Source organism: Triplophysa dalaica, chromosome 7, assembly GCF_015846415.1.
Source record: "Triplophysa dalaica isolate WHDGS20190420 chromosome 7, ASM1584641v1, whole genome shotgun sequence".
NCBI classification, from domain to species: domain Eukaryota; kingdom Metazoa; phylum Chordata; class Actinopteri; order Cypriniformes; family Nemacheilidae; genus Triplophysa; species Triplophysa dalaica.
In genome coordinates, this window is record NC_079548.1 from 8,533,877 (window position 1) to 8,555,856 (window position 21,980).

At 37.0% G+C, this 21,980-nt stretch overlaps 3 protein-coding genes across 4 annotated transcripts; 2 read left to right on the forward strand and 1 right to left on the reverse strand.

Annotated features, from left to right (window-relative positions):
• Nucleotides 1–337: 337 nt before the first annotated feature.
• On the reverse strand, nucleotides 338–2,850 carry LOC130426491 (zinc finger protein 239-like). Its single transcript, XM_056753300.1, has 3 exons — nucleotides 2,585–2,850; nucleotides 2,104–2,436; nucleotides 338–1,728 (listed from the first exon to the last, which is right to left on the reverse strand). The coding sequence occupies exons 2-3, from the start codon at nucleotides 2,219–2,221 to the stop codon at nucleotides 803–805; spliced, it is 1,044 nt and encodes a 347-aa protein (XP_056609278.1). The 5' UTR covers nucleotides 2,222–2,436; nucleotides 2,585–2,850; the 3' UTR covers nucleotides 338–802.
• Nucleotides 2,851–2,976: 126 nt separating this feature from the next.
• On the forward strand, nucleotides 2,977–6,849 carry LOC130426560 (uncharacterized). Its single transcript, XM_056753406.1, has 4 exons — nucleotides 2,977–3,119; nucleotides 3,476–3,643; nucleotides 3,784–4,138; nucleotides 4,556–6,849. The coding sequence occupies exons 2-4, from the start codon at nucleotides 3,485–3,487 to the stop codon at nucleotides 4,711–4,713; spliced, it is 672 nt and encodes a 223-aa protein (XP_056609384.1). The 5' UTR covers nucleotides 2,977–3,119; nucleotides 3,476–3,484; the 3' UTR covers nucleotides 4,714–6,849.
• A 2,643-nt stretch (nucleotides 6,850–9,492) lies between these two features.
• On the forward strand, nucleotides 9,493–20,620 carry LOC130426962 (uncharacterized). 2 transcript variants are annotated; one of them, XR_008907248.1, is made up of 7 exons: nucleotides 9,493–9,749; nucleotides 9,898–10,267; nucleotides 14,554–15,530; nucleotides 15,774–15,959; nucleotides 16,115–16,555; nucleotides 17,190–17,282; nucleotides 19,269–19,293. XR_008907248.1 is itself a non-coding variant. In XM_056753988.1 (6 exons), exons 1-6 carry the CDS (start codon nucleotides 9,591–9,593, stop codon nucleotides 19,590–19,592), a joined length of 2,109 nt encoding a protein of 702 aa, XP_056609966.1. In that variant the 5' UTR covers nucleotides 9,493–9,590; the 3' UTR covers nucleotides 19,593–20,620. The 2 variants fall into 2 exon arrangements, 1 of the variants encoding a protein (XP_056609966.1); XM_056753988.1 differs by lacking the exon at nucleotides 16,115–16,555 and having other exon boundaries at nucleotides 19,269–20,620.
• Nucleotides 20,621–21,980: the final 1,360 nt, after the last annotated feature.

Genomic DNA, 21,980 nt, shown 5'->3' on the forward strand with positions numbered 1-21,980 from the left:
GATATTAAAATGTTTTGTAATGAAAGGATCTCAGTCACAATCTTAATTTCATTGGAGCTCGCTTGTTTCATTGTATATATATCATTATACCTTTACCCACAGTGATGTAAGCACAATTTCACATTTCAGCCAAAATGTCTGATTAAATGCGATTCTTTTGGAAAAAAATTTTTTGTTTTAATAAAATAGTGTTGTTGTTGATCATTAACAACAATGATTAAACAAGCAAAATGTCATCTGTAGTAAATCCTACAGCTTTATAAAATCTCTTTAAAGAAATGAAATAGAAGTCAATGTTTTTGCATATAAAAAAGCAAGACATTGCAAGCCTCACAGAATCATTTGAATTTGAATATTTATTGAATATTGTTATTCACAACTGGTTATTGAGCTTTGACATTTTGATCACTACCCCCCTCTCTGTTGCATAGACAGCAACGCAACTGACATTCTGCACTTTGCGTCAGTTGCCATGCTGTCTATGGGCGGGAGTCCTAAATCTAGCAAACCTCATCAAAATGATCTTAATTTGCGTTCCTAAGGTGAAGGAATGTCCTAGGCTTGTGAGTAATTCACAGCAGTATTTTCATTTTTCGGAGTGAAATCATTTTACATTTTAAGGTTTGTAACCTAAAATTAACCAGATAATCTCACAGCTCTCAACAGACCAAATATTATTCAAACGTAGAGCAAAATGAACTTTAAAAAGATTTCATATTAGATTTTCAAATGAATCCAGTATAGTTTGTACTTCAGCATGTTTCTTCTGATGACTAAATGTCCTAAATGACTGAATCTCTCGTCACAAATGGAGCAGTGGTAGGTTTCTCTCTCCAGTATGAACGCTCTCATGGTTTCTCAGGAGAACTCTTTGAGTAAACGCCTCATCACATTGAGAGCATTTGTAAGGTCTTTCCCCTGTATGAGTTCTCTGGTGTGTCTTTAAACTGTAACTCCGACTAAAACTCTTCCAGCAAACACTGCAGTGATGAGGTTTTTCTCCAGTGTGAACTCTCTGATGGATTTTGAAACAACTCGACCGAGAAAAGCTCTTCCCACAGTGAGAGCAGAGGTAAGGTTTCTCTCCAGTGTGAATTCTCTCATGGCACATCACGTGAGATTTCTTACGGAAACGTTTATCACAGTGTGAACACTGATAGAGTTTCTCACCAGTGTGTGTTCTTTGGTGTAACTTTAAAGAACTTGACTGTGTAAAGGCTTGTCCACATTCACTGCACTGATATGGTCTCTCATTGGTGTGTACACGCACATGTTGACTGAGATTGCTTTTATTGCTGAATCTCCACTTACAGTGAGGACACTCGTACGGTTTTTCTCCCGTGTGAATTCTCTGATGAATAACAAGATAAGTTTTGCGGCTGAAATATTTGTCACATTCACTGCAGCGGAAAGGCTTTTCTCCACTGTGTGTCCTCATGTGGATCGTCAGACTTGAAGAGGACTCACACGCTCTCCCACACTGCTCACAGTGAAGCTGTTTCTTCTCTCTGTGCTCTTGTGAATGAAGTTTCTTCTCTTGTAAGGTAGGAAAGCTGATGTTACATCTTGTGCAGGTGAAGAGTTTCTGTTCTGTGTGTTTTCTCTCATGTGTCTTTAAATGTCTCTGTGAACTGAATGTCTTTCCACAGATGATGCAGGAAAGAGTTTGTGCTGTCAGTAGCTGTGCTGATGCCGTTTCTTCATCACAACACAAATCACTGCTCTCATCTGAAATGAACACAAAAATTGAATTACATTTACTTAAACACAGGAAATAAGGGTAAATTCAGTATGTTTTCCTTTACATTCACACACTCCTGTTTCGACCTATTAGAAAACACTGACAACTGCATTTTATAACCAAAGTAAAACCCTTAAATTTACAAGTAAACTCATGCATGGCTCAAGTCACTGCACCAGACACACCGTTACATTAACTGAGACGTTTCTTATGACAAAGCACATCTGAAACATCATCAGTGTTGACTGAGAAAGAGAAACGTTGTTGTGCATTTGTGACTTGAGTGACATAAAACCACCTTTAATAAAACAGGAACTCACATGACAGTTAAATTTTGTTAAAAGACAACAGATGAAACATACCTGAAGGAATAAAATCATCATCTTTCTCTTCATCATGACTCTTATCTTCATCAGTGTGATGTTCTTCTTCTTCCGTGGTTCGTCTTCTCATCTCCTTCAGTTTCCTGCAGTCCATCATTTTGACAGAACATATATTTGGTGGTGTGGTGTGCAGGATCTGATGTTCTCCAGCGTTACATACAGAATCCAGAGACACCGTAGAGGTTTGATCAGTAGATTCATTCAGATTCAAGGAGTGCTTGCACACACAGTGTCCTGAGCATCTGTGGGGTTTGTGTCAGTATAACAGAGTAAAGTGAGACTGAACTCCGTGTCCTCTTTGTGTCTGGGTTTCTGTTCAGAGAGTAAATATATTTAGATACAGCTATAAACACAGTGATGTTAAAACAGTGTTCAATGTTTTTCATCCACCAAAAAATGTTTGTTTGTAACATGAGCTAAAAAGAGAGATTGAGGTTAATATTGTTTGTTGTGTCCAAACCTCTGTGTTGAGTTGATCTCCTCTTGCCCTCAGCTTTGCCTCCAGTAACGCCACCTCTTTCTTCAGCTGAAAGATTTCTGTGATGAAACCATCAATATCCGGCATGGACAGATCTGTTCCTACTGATTTACAGCACATCACATCAACCTGTGACGTCATCCCGTCAACATCTAAACACAACCATGCACACAGACAACACTTTGAAAACACTCATGAAAACACTAAAGAGAGAAAGTCAAACTGATATGTCCATGCAGCGCTTGATGTTTGTCTTTCTTTCTTTAGTGGGTTTATCGGCAGACTGAAGAGCTGCAGAGTGCCTCCTGCTGGACCGGAGTCACAACACACTTCGTTCTTCCTGAAAATCTGGGAACAGGGTTCTTACAAAATTATTCTGAGCTGTTGATTTAGGGTTTTTTTAAACACCCAGCATAGTACACCACGTCGCTGAAGCGCAAATATTAAGTTTTCCAAAAATCACTCATCAATATTTCAAGTCACCGTTTGGCGACGTCATAGGAGTCGCTTTCTCGAGGTGCGTGTCTGTCAACAAAATCACGTAAATATTAAATTCAGATAAATAATTGATAAGATTAGTCATAATAAAAAGCGCGAGTTGTTAAAAAGTTTACAACACTTGTCAATTTAACGAATTGCAGGATTGAAGTTATTAAATAATCCTGTTGAATCTAACGTTGGTCGTGTGTGTTTCCAGTCCAGCAGGGGGCGTATTGCAACGTTCTAGTCCACCGATAAAAACACTAATGAAAGAAAGACTAATACAAAGCGCTGCGTTAACATATCACTTTCATCACTTTTCTCTCTTTAGTGTTTTGAGTTTAAACAGAGTGTTTAAAACAGAGTGTGGTTTGTGTGCATTGTTGTGTTTAGGTATTGACGATGACGTCACAGGTGGATGTGATGTGCTGTAAATCAGTAGGAACAGATCTGTCCATGCTGGATATTGATGGTTTCATCACAGAAATCTTTCAGCTGAAGAAAGAGGTGGCGTTACTGGAGGCAAAGCTGAGGGCAAGAGGAGATCAACTCAACACAGAGGTTTGGACACATTAAACATCAGTATCCTCAATCACTTATGTTTTCATTCATGTCAAACAAGTTATATATCATATATCAGACAAATATTATATATAAAGCTCGAGTGCTCGTGACCTGTGCTGTTTATGTTTTGTTGTTAGATTTTGGTAAAGGTTGAGACCTACCCTACAGACAGCAATCACACCTTGAATCAGGATGAATCTACTGATCGAACCACAGAGTCTCTGGATTCTGTCTGTATCACTGGAGAACAGCAGATCCTGCACACCAAACATCTGAACATGTGTTCTGTCAAACTGATGGACTGCAGGAAACTGATGGAGATAAAAACAGAACCCATAGTAAAGGAAGAACAAACTGATGAAGATAATGATTTGATTTCTTCAGTGAAACTGTTAAACAGAATGAACATAATGGAGAAAAAAACAGAATCAACAATAGAGGAATTTTACACGGATGAAGATTATAACAATGATGATGCTTTTATTCTTTCAGGTATGTTTCTTCTGTTGTCTTTTCACAATCCTTCACTGTCATGTGAGTTTATGTGATGAGGTTTTTTTTTTGTCGCTTATGTCACAAACATACTGAAAAGTTTCTTGTAGTCTGTCCTGACTTGTTTCTGGTGCTTCTGAGTCAGTGAATTCATTAATTCATTTTCATTCAGACTTTCAATTGGTTCATATGTCCTACGTATGTGCAGTCATTCTTCTTATCTCAAGCTAAACAAAGTAGCTCTCAACATTCTGTTGATACTCTTAAGTTTTTATTGTGGTTATTGTATGAAGTGTTTCTGTATGAAGGTGATCATATTTAATATATTATAAAAAGACTGACAGCTGTATATATAGAAAACGATACAGTAATTCACCCGTTTATTTTCACTGTTTATTACGCTTGTGTTCATTTCAGATGAGAGCAGTGATTTGTATTGTGATGGAGAAACAGCCTCTACATCAAAACAGCGACTGACAGCACAAACTCTTTCCTGCATCACCCGCGGAAAGACATTCAGTTCACAGAGACATTTAAAGACACATGAGAGAAAACACACAGAACAGAAATTGTGAGCAATGTGGGAATAATTTTGAATCCTCTTCAAGTCTGAAGATCCACATGAGGACACACAGTGAAGAAAAGCCTTTCAACTGCAGTGAATGTGACAAATATTTCAGAACCAAAGGAAATCTTGCTACTCATAAGAGAATTCACAAGAAAATGGAAAAAACACAAAAGTGTCCTCACTGTGAGTGGAAATTCAGAAAAACTTTCCTTCTGACGAACCATGTGCGATTACACACAGATGAGAGACCGTATCAGTGCAGTGAATGTGGAAAAACCTTTAAGCAGTCATATGATCTAAAGTCACACCAAAGAACACACCCTGGTGAGAAACTCTATCAATGTTCACGCTGTGATAAAAACGATTCCTTAAAAAATCTAATCAGACGGTCCATGAGAGAATTCACACTGGAGAGAAACCTTACATCTGCTCTCACTGTGGAAAGAGCTTTTCTGATCCATCTAATTTCAAGGATCACCAGAGAATTCACACTGGAGAGAAACCGTATCACTGCAGCGCTTGTGGAAAGAGTTTCGGTCAATTTGACACTCTAGTAAAACATAAGAGAATTCATACAGGAGAGAAACCTTTTAAATGTTGTGTGTGTGTGACAAGACATTTGCTCGATCAGATGGCCTGAAAACCCATCAGAGAGTTCATACTGGAGAGAATCAGAACGAACATGCTGAAGAACAAACTGTACTAGAATCATCATAGAGTGTTTAACAATTTTTATAAACAGTGTCTGCCTGTTAATAATTGTTCTTTTGTGAGATTTTCTGCAATCTATGTACCTATCAGTTTGAATGGCTCAGGTAGGGTCTTTCACTGCAAGCTTTGTCAATTTATTTTTGTGTATTTTTTTAACTGTCATCACCCATCAGTTTAATTAGCAACTACTTCACATGGCTACTTAGAGTTCTGGATTCATAACTTTCTAACCATTATATTAAACAATAAAAAATCGTATGCAAGAGATAATGTACAGTCAGCCGGTTGTTATCGCAAGAATAAACCCTGACAGTGTGATCAGGACCCAACGCGAAGCGGATACTCTTACATCACACTGAAGAGGTTTATTCCTGTGATAACAACTGTCTGTCTTTACATTATCCCGCTTATTACATGTTACTATACCATCACTCTTAAACAAAGGGTTTGACTTTTTTTTATTTCCCAATGTTTTTGAAAAAAGATTAACATGCCCACAAACAATTAAATTAAGCACGACCAGCATTTGATCTGACACACTAACTCGGTTCCCGCTGGCAGTATGAACACACAGTCTTCAGTACGACTAAACCATTGACCTTTTGAATATAATGTGTTTTGACAAGCAACTAAAATATTTCCATTTCCAAATAAATCGATTAGAGATTAGTGAATCTACCAGAGATCACTAAATAAATCACAGATAAGTGAGTGAATTGAAGCTCAATGAATCAATCAGAGATCATTGAAACCATGTGTGAATTATTTGGAAATGAGTGAATCAGTTGAAGATCAATAAAAATGGTCTAAATAATCCAAACTATTCTATAAAAATTCTCAGAGAATGTGCTCATTACAAATATGTTAAATCATCTGTTTATATTAACCCTAGATGCATGAGAGATCCCAAACATGATTTCATAATGGGACCTGTGCTTTAAAAACAAACAAAAATGCTTCAAAAACGTAGAGAGACTTCGCATTTAAACTAACAAATATTCCCATCTCTCCTGTCAGTATGGTGATAACCTTTGTTATAAACAGGATCTAGTGTCGGTGTAGTGTCTCCGGTCCAGCAGGAGGCGCTAAAGAAAACTAAGAAAGACTAAAAACGAGCAATGCATGTTGAAACATCAGTTTGATTTCCTCTCTTTAGTGTTTTAATGAGTGTAAACAGAGTGTTGTCTTTGTGAATTGTTTTGTTCAGATGTTGACAATGACGTCACAAGCGGATGTGATTTGATGTGAAATCCATTCTGGATATTGATAATTTCATCACAGAAGTCTGTCAGCTGAAGAAACAGGTGGTGTTACTAGAGACAAAGCTGAGGACATGAACACAACAAGAAGTTTGGATACATTAAACATCATTTATATCAATCACTCTCACTGTTTTTGTCTTTCATGTCAATTTTCATTTCAATACCTTTAGTTATAGTAAAACTATAATATCATAAAAGTTAAACAATTTGTAACAACGTGTGATTTGTCTAGCCACGTTTCATATGAATACTTATTAGTTAAACATAACAACAGTCTATAACATTATTCATAAGTATAACATCATAAGTTCCTTAGAAATACAGGAAAGGACACTGCGTGTGACCGTAATCATGCCTTGAATCGGGATATTCTACTAATCAAGCCTTCACAGAGTCTCTGGATTCTGTCTGTAAAGCTGGAGAACAGCAGATCCTGCACACCATACAACTGAACATGTGTTCTGTAAAACCGATGGACTGCATGAAACTGATGGAGATGAAAACAGAACCCGCATCAGATGAAGAACAGAGATAAAGAAAATGATTTGCTTTCTTCATTGAAAGTGATAAACAGTAGGAACATGATGGAGATAAAAACAGAACCCATAGTATAAGTAGAACAGATTGATGAAGACGAGAATCTTGATGATTATAATTTTATCCCTTTAGGTATCGTTCTTTAATGTTGTTGCTATCCATGTATATTTTAAGTCTATATTTTGTAAAAAAAAACAGAAATGTGTTGACTAATGAGATTTTAATATAATAATAAAATTAATATTTAATTTAATATTTTAATTTATTAATATTTAGGGACAATAATCTTATGGGGGTCAATGGGGATATGATATTAAAAAGTATGAGTAATATTGAGAACCCCATTGTTGTTTTCAGACCAGTTATGGTTTCATGAACCTTTTAGTGCCACATACATATTTTAAAACTGTTAACCATCACATCCTCCTGTCGACCCTCAAGGCTATGGGTGTCTCTGCAATGGTTCAGGTCTTACCTCTCAGGAAGGTCATTAAGAGTATCCTGGAGAGGTGAGGTCTCGGTGTCCAGACATCTTGACTCAGGGGTTCCTCAGGGCTCAGTCCGTTCCTATTATCTGTATACATCCCTAGGCTCTGTCATTCGGAAACATGGCTTTTCCTATCCCGGTTATGCTGACAAAACACAACTCCACCTTGAGCGTGACGGCCCGACTGTTTCTGCACATATCAGCATACCTAGCTGACATCTCGCTCTGGATGAAGGACCATCACCTGCAGCTGAACCTTGCAAAAACAGAACTGCTTATAATCCCGGCCGACACAATGACTACATTCACACTGCCACCAAAATCAGATTTGTTTTGCTCATATGTGACCCAGATCTGTTAACTGCACGTCAGTGCGAACAGGACAAACCACATGGAATCCGATTTTTTTAAATTTGATCTGAGCCACTTCCATATGTGGTCCTAAATCAGATACAGGTCTGATGTTTCGTAAGGCAATCTCAGTCATATCGGGATTCATGTTACTTTTATTCTGCATCGATCCGCGTCATAATTCTGGGCCGGTGCGACCTACTGTGTCATGCGTTTAATCGTATCAACATGGAGGAGAGCAGTGAGTTACTTCAGTGGAGGGACAGTCAACTGCTAGATTTGATCAGCATTTGGGGTGACGGCTTCGACTTCGCATCCACACACATCTCGGTACAGAAACGGCAGCAATTGCGCCACAAAGTGCCTGGGTTAAAAGTTTCCAATTTTTCCACTTTGCTCCTTGTTCTTCTTATCATTACTCCTCTTTGAAGCGGCCTGACAGTGGCCCGCTTCGAAGTACCAGAAGTCGAGCTTAACATCAGCTTTCGTACCTTAAAACAAAGGAGACGTCATGCATATATGCAAAAACAAAAGCTTCACTGTGAGGTGTTAAAAGATTTTTTCTCCTCTTCTTATCTGAAGGTTCATATGAAAAAACACGGTAGTAAAAAGCCTTTCCACTGCAGTGAATGTGGAATTTGTTTCATTCTGAAACAAAGTCTTGTTGCTCATCAGAAAATTTAATTGGGAACAAACCGTATGTCCTCATTGTGAATGGAGATTTTAAAAACCAATCCAAATTGTTGCATGTGCTTGTACACAGCAACAACGAGAGACCGTAACAGTGCATTGAATGAGGAAAAACCTTTAATCAGACAGGTTGTTTAAAGAGACACCCAAGTGTTCACACTGTGATAAACACTTCTGTCATTAAGCTATACAGACTTTACACCTTACCTTACGCCGCTGGAGTCACTGTTCAAAATGGCGTCGTTCTTACACTTTCTCTATTCCAATCACTTATTGGTGGGCGTACCTAGTGCAAATAGTCTGCCTTCATTTATGTATCTTTGACACCGTTTCAGTTCTTCTTTCCCTCGACGCTTCCCACAGTCAAGCATCTGCAAGAAATTGTTTGCACATTTGCAATACCTCTCTTGTCGGATGACATATAGACATCTAGAATATGTATGCAAGTTGATTAAAATTTTGAATTTATGTAAAACCATTTTGAAGATGTTAAGCAGATGTTTTTCAGATCTCCAGATCTTTTGCAGACATCTTACAGGCCTACCTGTGCTAAGTTTTAACATGTCTATTAGATCATTTAGAGAATATTTACCATTCTACGTATTGCATGCTGCTCTGTTAATATTGTTCTGTACGAGAAATGTCCCAGACAGCACAGGTTCAGCTGTAATCTGTTTTTCTCTCCAGCCCAGCAGGAGGCGCTCTACAGCTCTCTGGTCCGCCGACATACCCACTAAAGAAGGAAGGGCAAGCCTCAAGCGCTGCGTGATCATACAGTTTTGTTTTCTCTCTTTAGTGTGCTCAAAGTGTTGTTTGTGTGCATTGTTGTGTTTAAATGTTGACGGGATGACGTCACAGGCGGATGTGATGTGCTGTAAATCAGTAGGAACAGATCTGTCCATGCTGGATATTGATGGTTTCATCACAGAAATCTTTCAGCTGAAGAAAGAGGTGGCGTTACTGGAGGCAAAGCTGAGGGCAAGAGGAGATCAACTCAACACAGAGGTTTGGACACAACAAACAATATTAACCTCAATCTCTCTTTTTAGCTCATGTTACATACAATCATTTTTTGGCGGATGAAAAACATTGAACACTGTTTTAACATCACTGTGTTTATAGCTGTATCTAAATATATTTACTCTCTGAACAGAAACCCAGACACAAAGAGGACACGGAGTTCAGTCTCACTTTACTCTGTTATACTGACACAAACCCCACAGATGCTCAGGACACTGTGTGTGACAGCAATCACTCCTTGAATCAGGATGAATCTACTGATCAAACCTCTACGGTGTCTCTGGATTCTGTCTGTAACGCTGTAGAACTAAAGGAGATAAAAACAGAACCCAAAGTAAAAGAAGAACAGAATGATGAGTATGAGAATCTTGGTGATTTTGTTCCTGCAGTGAAACAGGTGAACGGCAGGAACCTGGGGATTAAAACAGAACCCACATCATACAAGGAACTGATTGAAGAAAAGGACAATGGTGGTGATGATGATATTTATCTTATCCCTTCAGGTATGTTTGATTCTTTAATGTTGGGGTCAGTGGAGGATATAATGTCATGGATATTAGTAGCATCCTGTCCCCCACCACTGTTTCTCATAGACCATACTTTGGTGTCACCATGAGCACATTCTATCTGCAATGCAAGACATTACATCATCATTACAGACTTTTTTATTAAATCATACTATATACACGTACAGTAGTGCTGGTGTTACACCGGATTCTGTGAAAAATCAAACTATGTGACAGCCATACTGTAGGAAGCAGTGTCGTCACCCTAATACTAACCATCACTTTAGCGCCTACTGCATTCACATTTACATTTAGGCGTTTGGCATTTATCCAAAGCGTCTGCTTTATCCTATACATTTTACAGAGGTATTTGCAATCCCCTGGGATCGAACACACAACCTTGCGTTGTTAACGCAATGCTCTTACCACTGAACTACAGGAAAGCATATAATGTGATCTCACAGAATGTGGTGTCGCTCCGGTCCTAACACAATATAAAGTACGCAAATTGCGTAGGGCCCCTCCACCATCATTTATCCACCCAAAAATGTTGTCATGAGTTACACATCCTCGAGTTGTGCCAAACCTTTATACATTTCTATGTTCCGTTGAACACAAAGAAAGATATTTAGAAGAATATTAGCAATTGAGATGTATGTGGCACCAAGACTACCATAGTAACTGTGTTATGTTTCGGAAAATAAGTTAAATTAGAACAAGTTAGACAACTTCTTGTTTAATTGGGACATTTATTTAATGGTCTATAAAATATTAAGTAGGGGACACATCATCGCTATTATTTATGAAGTACGCTTTTTGGAGACTGATAAAAACATGTTGACACTTCTGCAGTACCGTCCTCTAGGGGTCACAACGCAAGGTGGAATTCACAGGATTCCATTCCCAGAAGAAGAAAAAACATATACTGTGTTAAACCGCACGTAGATACAAAAACGCACAGGGCCTGTTTACCCTTCTAGGCAGTAAGATGCGTTTGGCCGATCGGGTCATATGTGGACGATGCTAAATAGAGGTGTAAACAGGCTGTGAAGCTTCTCCACTGTCGATCAAGGCAAGAGGTAGTTGAACAGAGACTCGTGATTTTCGTTAGCGGAGACCAATTTCTGTCAGCATCAGACCTTAGGAACATTAATTAAAGGAACATATCACACAAAACAGCAGGTGTTTATGTATTGTAAAATAAAAGACCAACCTTTTTGCCGTGCTAATATTCCACAGACAAGAGAGTGCTTTTATTGAAGCACTACAGATTAAAACATGGAACCTACATTTGTTAAACCAGTCCCGTGTTTATGTGTAAAGACTGGACATTTGTGTCATTTAACGTGCATTTTTCCACTTATCACGTATCGGTTTGCGGGAAAGCAAGTTTTATAAAGGAGTTAGTCAGTGTTGGTTATTGTGTGATTTATTTTGTACAAAAGTGCACGTTTAAGGGATGACATACACAATCATTTCAACCAACAATAGTGAAACATGTTGCTTATTAGCACACATCTCGACGAGGACACATTTGTGTGGAGGATCTGCCTCATAATGATGATGAACTTGACAACTTAAAGTGAATCGTGAGAAATCAGAGACCAATAATTCTAGAAAGTTAGCTACAATGTAGTCTTGCTTCTCTTTTCTAAAAGTGCCATGCCGGAAGTGAGAACATATAAATCTAATATTTCTGCTGTCTCAGCCACTGCTAAAGAACACTGTTCTGTCAGTTCTCAGGAAATATTGTGGAGAGTCTGTTGCAATTAAAGTTATTAGTGCCATCAATGAATAAAATGTTTTCTTTAAATGCATTAGTGAACATGGACTGTCTATTTCCGTGAAACGAGATTCATAAATCTTGAAAGAATTCCCAGTTGTAATGCCAGTTGAATGTTACGGGACAGTCTGCAAAATGTGTGCGTTCCAAATTTGCAGGTGCTGCATGCAATGTTTAAGCCCTGGTCAGATAGTGTTTTTATGCTTTCTTGTATTGGAGTCACCAACAATATGTTTAAATGCATCCAAGGTTATTATCCTTTGTCTGTCGTCCTTCTTATGACTTGGATACTCTACATTAATCGACACACTTGCACTTAAATTAGCGAACTGGGGGTTATTCCAGAAAGCAGGTTATGTGACATACCCGGGTAAATTTAAAGCGGGCGTAACACCAATCTCATAATAATCTTGAGAAAAGTAGTAGTTTTTATCTTCGAAGAGTATTTAGTTTGATCACATTTATAAAAGATAGATACAGCTTTTCGATTGTTTCTGAAAACATATGGCGCGTGCGGGGTCGGCTGAACCAAAGCACATGGGCACCAATTGTCAACATAACACAGACATCAGTTTCACTCACCATATGTGGTTCATGTCCGATATTTTTAGCGCTGGGACGGCTCCATATATCAGTTTTAAATGATCTCCAAATCCAACGTTATATCCACAGTTTATATAACATTCATCACCCAAACGCAGTGAACAAACAAACACCTGAACTTCGCGAATGTATGCTCTCTCTCTCCTGCTTACTAGTGAAGGTGACGTCTGCGCATGCTACTTCTCCTGCTCTCATGTGCCCGTGCCGTGTGCTTTTCTGGGAGAATTGTCCAATAATAGACTAAGAAATGATGTTGCGAAATAGTTTTATATGTTCGAAAAAAACTTTCCGACGGCCAAGATAAAAGATTGTATTTTATAACAATTTTCATAAAAAACGTAAACTTAAGGTTTTTCATACTGACTGTATTCCTTAAAAATGTCTCTCTGATCCTCAGCCTCCTCCTACAGTTTAATATTGAATGGCTTTTCTCCAAATTAAAATTAGCCTTTCAAGATAGACGGTTTTCGCCTTTTTAAACATTTGGAAAGCCATGGCCTTTTAGCAAACAAAGTCATAAGAAACACAAGAAAATTCTAATGTATGTTATTTGAAAGGGTTATATATATATATATATATATATATATATATATGCTTCATGATATATGTACATATGACTGGGCCTAACATTTTAAAACTCTACCTCTGTCACAGCAGACCTTCATCCTATGCTACAAATTAATTATCATACATAGTGTAGTGTACTAAAAAGCTAACACAATTTTTCCCAAATTACGACCAATGTAGTCGTTTCTAGAATTAAAAGAGTCAGTATTAATATGACGACGTCAGTGATTGTGGCAAATAACGCTCATACAATGCAAAGTCAGTTTTCAGAAAACGAAATAAAGGTGAATTTTTTTTAAGAAACATACAGAGAAGGAACAAAAAAAGAGTAAAAGTGCTTTCAAAATCAAAATTAGCAATGTGATCAAATAAATATACACAACACAATTTTGGTAAAATACCATGGTGGTCACGTTAAAATAACAGTTCTGTACATTTGAAATATTATAATATAAAAATAGTGGAAAATTTTAAATAATTATATACTTAATTAAATAATTAATTTATAGCTTTTATAGTTTTATAAAAGCATAACTTAAATAACTACATTTGATCATTTTTATCCCGCACTTTATACACTGATATAGGTTTAAGTCTTCTATGAAAAAAAACTCTGATTTATAATGTTGTTTTATAGTCAAAAACGTTATGCTTCCGGCCGTTTCCGTGGTGACTTGTGAAATCTGTGATCCATTGACAATTCCTTTATGTTGTTTCTGTGAGCGTGCGTTAACTCTGGGTATCTTTCAGGAGGTGTATTGAAATAAGTCCTATCAGTGGTTTTGGAATCGACATAACAGGGTTAAGCTGGAGTTATGTTTACCCTGATAAACAGTAAACAATAATGGTATATGCGTTAGCAGAATAGGTGGGTAATATGCAAATGCTACTTTCTGACGACTGAAATCTACAGGTCTGAGATGATGAAACGACTCGTTTGAGCGGTTCAATGTCAACTCTTATTTTAGAAGACAATATCTTTATTCATCATGGACTGTTTTTATTGAAAACTTTGAAGATCAGTGACATTGTAAGATAACTATGTTACACACTGCAATAAAGATGATTTTTTTTTTAATCCATGTGCCCTGGTTTACAAGTAACAGACATCCTGGATAAAGTTTTATCACCTGTAGTGAAACAGTCACAAGATTGTAGCTCATACAAAAGATGGTTCTTAGACTCAAGCTCATAGGACCTTACATGCTCATAACACCATGAGACTGAGTTGAGTCCGAGGCAAACTTGTTGTCACATTAAAACGGTAAGTTTTAGCTGAATACATTAGAACACAATGTTAAACTGATATGCTTTGCGTTTTGTTTTACAGAGTCAAACCGTATGGACCAAGGACTAATACTCAGAGTTATTATTAATGATGGAGATATACGAAAAATTACCTTACAGGAGAGGCCTGCCTCAGTAGAAGCTTTTACAATGTCACTTATAGAAAAACTTCAACTGAGATACGACTTCACATTGCAATTTGAAGATCCTGACTTCAATAACGCACTCTGTAATCTCACTGATATGGGGGATCTTCCTAACAAAACAACACTGAAAATTATTCCAAGGGTTCTTTTGGTTGGTTCCGACACAAGTCCCTGCACAACCGATATCGAAATGTCGTCATCTGGCAGTTTTGAGTCATCCAGTAAAAACCAGTGGCCCAAGTTTTTTGAAATTCCAGATTTTTCTTTTGACGTCAACCACAGACTGCGACAGGGAGACCTACTGTATACAAGGAATGGCACTTATCATCTCATGGTCTCTAAGGACATGAAGCATGAAATACTGCACAAGTTAGCGGAGTGCATATACTCATTTAAAGCATACCCTACCGACAAAGACTTCGCGGAAGTTGCCAAAGCCCTTATTAACAAGCATCCCTGTCTTCGAGAGAAAGGGTCATGTACAGGGTACTATGGGTGGAAAAACAGTCTCAAATTTAAAATGGGCAACTACCGGTCAAAACTTCGCAAAGCTGGATGTCTAGATGTGATGGTAAATGGGGGAAGAAAGAGCAAGTTTGCTCCTGAAGGACAACCTCCCAAATTGAACATAAAAAAACCACGAAGAGATGAAACAAACTACCTCCCAAATTTTCCTTTGGGAAAGGATGAAATAAGTCTTGAAAGAGACAGAGAATTCATTTCTGAAGAAATTCGAAAAAGAACACCAAACACGACCCTAGTCTCTCAAAAGATGGACCAAACCTTTCCTTTACGAAGGAAAGAAATAGTGGAAATGGAGCTACCAGTTAAAACTACATTGAAACGTTGGCCAGCACTCTTTACAGAGCATGAGGTAAGATTTGCGTTTTACTGGAATTTGTTATTTCCATTTGCACAGCAGGGCAGTGTTGGCTTGCTCACTGAGAGACTGCATTTATTTATTAGAAAGCATTTATTAGAATGATCTGGCTTGGTCTATAAACACAATGCACTATTCTGTGTTTTACCGTTCTGTGTTTTTCTTATTTGCTCCTGTAAAAAATCTGCTTTGTAACAATGCACGTTGTGATTGTGCTTCAATCATTTTTTGTTCTAGGTATTCGTAGAATTCACCAGGATTACCTGCAAGAACCTTCAGACAGTATTCTTTGGGGAACTTGACAGACACATACCCTCTCTGATAAAGATTTTCAAGTCTAAAACAGGAACCATAGGTCGGACATTATCAGAAATACTGGAGCAACATGAACCAAGGATAAACGTCAATGAGGAATTATGCAAGGTTTGTTTGCCTTGTCATATTGCAAAGTAGCAAATCTGCTGTCTTAAACTTAGTGATTGAAATGCATTAAGGGGGTACTTTAGGCAAGACTAAAAAATACCCCACGTTTACTCACCCTCAAGGCATCCTCACTGAATTTGACTTTCTTATTTCAGAATAATGCAGACGGAGTTATAATACCGCACATCCCTTTTCTTCAAAGTGGTAGAAGGGGAGTGAAAGGGGGACCATTTTTTTTAAACGCATCGATTCGCTTCAGAAGACCTTTGTTAAGACCACAGAGCATGTCGAGCAGTTCTATGATTGATGGATGCAATTTTTGGAGGTTCAAAAATTTGCCTCCCGTTCTACCGCTTGGAAGATAAAGGATACGTGGCACTATAACTCTGACTGCATTATTCTCCCTTTAAATATTTTCTTTGTTTCATAACAGTAGTCTGAAAATGTGTGTGGACTTGGCTTGAAGAGGGATCTCATTTTATATAGAGATGCACCGAATGTTCGACAACCGCACAAATTATTCAGACGAAAATAGCAAAAAGACTGAAAGAAATGACGTGTGCTGTAACTTGCTGCGCTGGAGTAAATTTCTGAATGTAAGTGCCTTTACCGGTCGGTAACTTGTGTACTTCTGACGGGGGCAGGCGGTCTGACAGTAGCCCCGCCTTGACATCCTTTGACATCACACAGTTGTGCATGCACACGGTTCCGTGTACAAAACAACTTGTCAAAGTATGCTCTGTGCATCCCGGCCACGAGTGCACCTTCAGAGAGAACATTAAGCTTTTGTCGGCGGAGTTTGGAGGAGAGATGTGAACTGAAATGGTTGTCAGTCAGAATTGCTAGCATGGATGTTTCTTTCTTCTATGAATCATTAAGCAGTGAAGCCTATAATAATCCAACAGTTTTCATTTACTCATATTTTTAGCTTATAATGTTGAGTTACACTATTTAAGTTAGTGTTTTGTTGTGGGGGTACAGAGTACATATCATTCTTTCAGCAGTCAGTTAAAGGCCTTATATAGGCTATTCAAGAAAGGAGAGGGCTTAGGATTTGCTAAATTTTACTTTATATATTCAGTTAATGCGGTATTGATAACATTGGCAAAATAAATAGATGAAATATGAAAAGCCGTGTCCGGTATTCGGCCAAGTGTTTCATTTTTATTCGCTTCTGCCAAAAAAATTCATTTTGGTGCATCCCTAATTTCATATGCATCCTTGTTTCAGGAATCTCTGGTTACTCTTCAAAGAACTGCTGTTCTTCGTTGCATCCCTGTACTTCTTGGAGACAACGCCTCAGAATTTTTCAAACACTTTGTTGTAAGTATGAGAAATTATGAATATTGTGTTTTATTTTTATGCAGTTATCTGTATTGCAGCGTGTGTTGTTTTTGGATAAAATAGCTTGCAGAATCTGGAAAATGCTGTTAATTACAAATAAGTTCAAGATATTTACTTATAAAGCACATTTAAGCATGGCCCAAGACAACTAAAGTGCTGTACAATTGTCAAAGCATAAGAAGAAAAAAAATTAATATAAGAACACATATACAATTTTTAACAATGAATAAAAACAAACAGAAAATACTCTAATAAAAAAGTATATATACATATACATACACATACACACACACATATATATATGGATATATACATGCATACATCCATGCATACATACATACATACATACATACATATAAAATCAATAACCCTATGTAATAAAGCTAAGGGGAAAAAATGGGTTTTTAAAAAGGATTTGAACTCTGAAAGGGTGGCAGCTGTTCTGATGTGAGATGATAATGTATTCCAGAGAGTGGGGTCGGCCACTTCGAAAGCTCTGGATCCCCAAATCGAATAAATTATAAATATATAAAGGAGTTTCATGTAACATAGATGTACACACATAACTGCAGTTTCAGAAATAACAATACGTTTATATACAGTTTATTCCTAATACTCTGGATGTTACCTGGATTATCAACAATAACTGTTTGTATGATGCAATGTGTCAGATCAAACGAGAGACTTGTGAAAAACTTTAAAAAACAATTGTTGTTGATTGTCAAGGTAATATCATTATGTAACCTTTTTGAACAAGGTTAGTTTTGTTAATACAGTTTGTCTTGTGGATTATATGTAAACATATGTTATTGTGGTGTAGCTATCGATGATTTTAGTAATAGACTGAGTGTTCTACCAATTATTCCATCGATTAATCGAGTATTCCAATAATAAGTACTTTTTCTTTATTAAAGAGCCATACTTAATATACATGAGAAAATAAGACAGGTCTCTTAAAATGAGCAACTAATTTGTTTCCGTTTTAGAGAAGTAACAATTTTATTGCCGTAATTGCATTCATTAATATATGTGAAAACTAAACCAATTTAGTCAATTTTATTGCTATATTACATATGATACATAATAAATAAATTAGAAACATAAATAAAAATATAAAGAACCATTTCAAACGTGAACAACTAACTTCGGTTTATGCTTGATGCATTAAGTTAACCTAAATAAAGGTGTGTTTATATTTGGCATTAACATGCGATCTCGGTGATCCGATATTACGCCGTAGTCTATACGGTAAATACACACACTAACATTTTGTGGAAAAATTAACAACCGCGTTTGGATGTTTTCAATGTGTATGTGTTCAAGATCCAGGTCGCATGTTTATGCACCCTTAGTTGTGTTCTGAAGTTATCTGAAATAAACTCTCAGAGGAACTCTGGAGATGAAGTTCGACTTTCAGGATTTGGACATAACACGTACTGTTAATATTATGGGATGTGCGCTATTCAGACAGGATAAACTTTGCCGGCTGAAGTCCTAGAAGTTCAGTATAGAGATAAGAAACGTACCAAGCACAAGGTTCTACCACCATTCTCACACAGCGTGCGTATACACATACAGTGTTTGTCGCAGTCTCGCGGTGGTCAGAACTGAAATGAAAACTCTGCCCTCTGTATATTTTTCTTAAATTTATTCTGCAGTCTCTTCAGTGTTTACTTAACATGTCCAGAGTTTAGCGGGCTGTGTGTCAGTATTAATGGTCCGTGGGGAAACCCAGTGCTCCATGTGTACAATAGTTCAATGGATTAAACTCAATTTTTTGTATTCAAGTTACTGAAGAAATCGTTCCGGCCCTAATATGTTGGCAATCCTAAATGTAAAACCAACTGCATACCTCTTGTTCTTCTTTAATTGTCAGTATTTTCTTGATTCTGAAAGGTGAATGTAAACGTAAGACTGCAACGCTGTATGGTTTTCTTAATTTTATTCTTCTGAATCTCTTTTCAGGCGTCAGATGATAACAGCTTCCTTGAGCACATTCCTTTTGGCATTCTGACAGTCATCAGTGAAGAATCTCCTCACTCTTCTTTGCTGATCCATACAGATTCTGTGTCCACAGCTATCGTCATAGAGGGAGATATTGTAATGGATCAGATCAAAGATATGCCTCTTGCTGTTTGTCTGTTGTTTGGACTGTCTTATGCACTAAACCTTGATTACCCAAAGGGCATGAAGAACACATTTTACTTTATCCAGCAAGTTCTGCTTGATTTGGGAGCAAAAATACTAAAACCAAAACTTCAAACTCTGAAGAACCAGTTATTTAGCTGAAGAAGATGTCTCAAATTTAATGGTTGAGATAATTTGACCCGCATTTCAAATGACCATTACTGTAAAAAACGAAAAAGATGAAAATATTTTCGGTGTTTTGAGTTGTCTGTTCATGATTCAATTATTTGTATAACAGCATGACACATTTCAGTTGTATTGAATATTTTCATTGCCCGATATATGCAGTTTAGGGTTGTTTAGAAACAATATCTCTGTTTAGAGAGTTCGGATTAGTTTGTCAAAACATGAGGTCTATTTACCTTTATTACTGTGAAAATTGTAATACTGTACTTGTATGTTCAGTTTTTTTCCTGTGACAAAAAGTGAAGCTTATCAATAGAAGTAGTTACGTTTTTTTATACTCTCTAAGCTGTTCTTAAATCATTGTATTCTTCTCGCATGTAAAGTGTACATATTTTCTACTCAAGAAATATAATCATTTAATATTAGAAATCGATTGCATCAGTTTTTTTCAATTTTTGTTTTTTTACTTTGTGAATTGAGAGCTTTTGCTTTTTTCTTACCCTATGAAGCAGAGAAAACTATCAAATAATAATGTATAGAAAACCCATTACTGTAACTGTTTAGGTAACGTTTACTGAACATGATTGAGTTAGGGTGTTCGGTTCGAGGTTTTTTGGAGTCGACTCCGATTCTTGACTTCCACTTTTGGAGTCGATGGAATCTACACTTTGACTACATTTACAGTCGTTCAAAACGGGCTCAGAAATACGAATATAAAATAAATAAATGAGCTGCTTCTTGGGCTGGCAACCAATATCCAAATTCACTACACATACACATGCATTTGTGCAACAAACACTTTCACAGAGTTTTCTGAGCTGTCAGACCAGCTACTTCTTTATGGTCCTAAACCGATGTGGTTTCCCAAGGACATGAAGGCCCACGTCTAACCGTAGCTGTAGACTTATGGTAAAGCTAAGATATTTTATTTCCTTTATTTTTATTATTGCATCGATTTTGGATAGTTACAGTTACACAAATGAATATGTTTTGTACTTAAAGACACCGCATTAAAGACAAGAATTTATATAGTTCAAAAAAAAATTTTTTAAATGCGTTGAGCTTACCTTGTGTTCTTTTCTTAAATTGAATCATTGCCTTTCTGTGTTGGGCATTTAACAATAAAAAGTATTTAAAAATATCAACATGTCATTTTAAATCCAAGAAATATGCTATAATAATAACCCAGCAACAAGAACTTAGTATATGATTTGTGACTTCCTGGCTGTTGCTGATTTTCTATGTTTTTATGCTTGATGAAACGCTTTATAATTTGTGTCCACAAACTTGATTTTGATTTGTGTCCAGTTATGCGCACAGACTCACATTTAAGCATAGCACGACACTTTCATTTTAAGCAACTTACAAAGTCTTAACAGTCCTTTAGAGAAATAAAAGCTTGAAGAGGGACAGACGAAATATAGGAGAGTTTAAATAAGAATTTGAGAATTTAATATAGCCGGATTGAAGGTGAAGAATGAACGGGAAATATTGCGTGTCATTTGGTGAGAGAACCAGTAGGCGTCGCTAATGCTCTGATTAACAGTGTTTTATGGATCAGATGTAAACGTGTAGAGAGAGTGAGAGACAGTGGGTGCCGTAAAGGGGTGGAAGGTTAGGACGATTCTAAGGGCCCAGGCTGATATAGGGCCCAGATGAGCAGACCTCCTTTTTATTTTCCTATTTGCAGGGGGCCCAGAAATTTTGGTTTCCACAGGGCCCAGAATTCCTGGCGGCACCCCTGAGTGGAGATACGACTTTTGCCTGATTTGATTTTAGATGTTTAAATGTTATTCGTTGCTTTGAGCCATTCACAAAGACATTTTAACCGATGTGCATCTACCTCCACATTTAAATGCAGTATTAAGCACAAATCACAGAGGTAACTTGAATCTTGTTTGACTGTTATAGGGACAGAGCACACGCGTTAAAATCACTTTTTGTCTATAGAACAGAATGTTATTTCAACACTACAAAAAACATTTCAACAACAACAAACAGCAGTTATTTTAATGTCAAACTATAGCCCAGCAGCAAGCCATCTGTACACCTAAATCATTGAGGCATAATGATACTGGGATATAATAACAAAGACCCCAAAGGTAGGCTAATGAAGGTAATGTTTAACTGTTATCAGTACCAAAGTTATAAAACAGAAGCTTTTTTTAAAAATCAGCTAAGTAATGTGTTGTGTATTATAATATATTAAGATTGTAAAGCTATTCTTTTCTCTGCACCAGAAGGAAACGTCCTTTTTGTGACATTATTGAGTTAAAATTCTTCATTCAACTTTAATTAGAATAATAATTAATTAGAATAAGAATAATAACAGAATTTCTAAACGTAGCTCAGTGCAAAAGTTTA

Coding starts and splice junctions, on each gene's coding strand:
- LOC130426491 (XM_056753300.1), bottom strand. CDS start 2,221: ATGATGGACTGCAGGAAACTGAAGGAGATGAGAAGACGAACCACGGAA. Junction 1,729..2,103: donor TGATGATTTTATTCCTTCAG/GTATGTTTCATC, acceptor TGTTCATTTCAG/ATGAGAGCAGTGATTTGTGT.
- LOC130426560 (XM_056753406.1), top strand. CDS start 3,485: ATGACGTCACAGGTGGATGTGATGTGCTGTAAATCAGTAGGAACAGAT. Junction 3,644..3,783: donor GAGATCAACTCAACACAGAG/GTTTGGACACAT, acceptor TTTTGTTGTTAG/ATTTTGGTAAAGGTTGAGAC. Junction 4,139..4,555: donor TGATGCTTTTATTCTTTCAG/GTATGTTTCTTC, acceptor TGTTCATTTCAG/ATGAGAGCAGTGATTTGTAT.
- LOC130426962 (XM_056753988.1), top strand. CDS start 9,591: ATGACGTCACAGGCGGATGTGATGTGCTGTAAATCAGTAGGAACAGAT. Junction 15,531..15,773: donor CACTCTTTACAGAGCATGAG/GTAAGATTTGCG, acceptor TTTTTGTTCTAG/GTATTCGTAGAATTCACCAG. Junction 17,283..19,268: donor AATTTTTCAAACACTTTGTT/GTAAGTATGAGA, acceptor ATCTCTTTTCAG/GCGTCAGATGATAACAGCTT.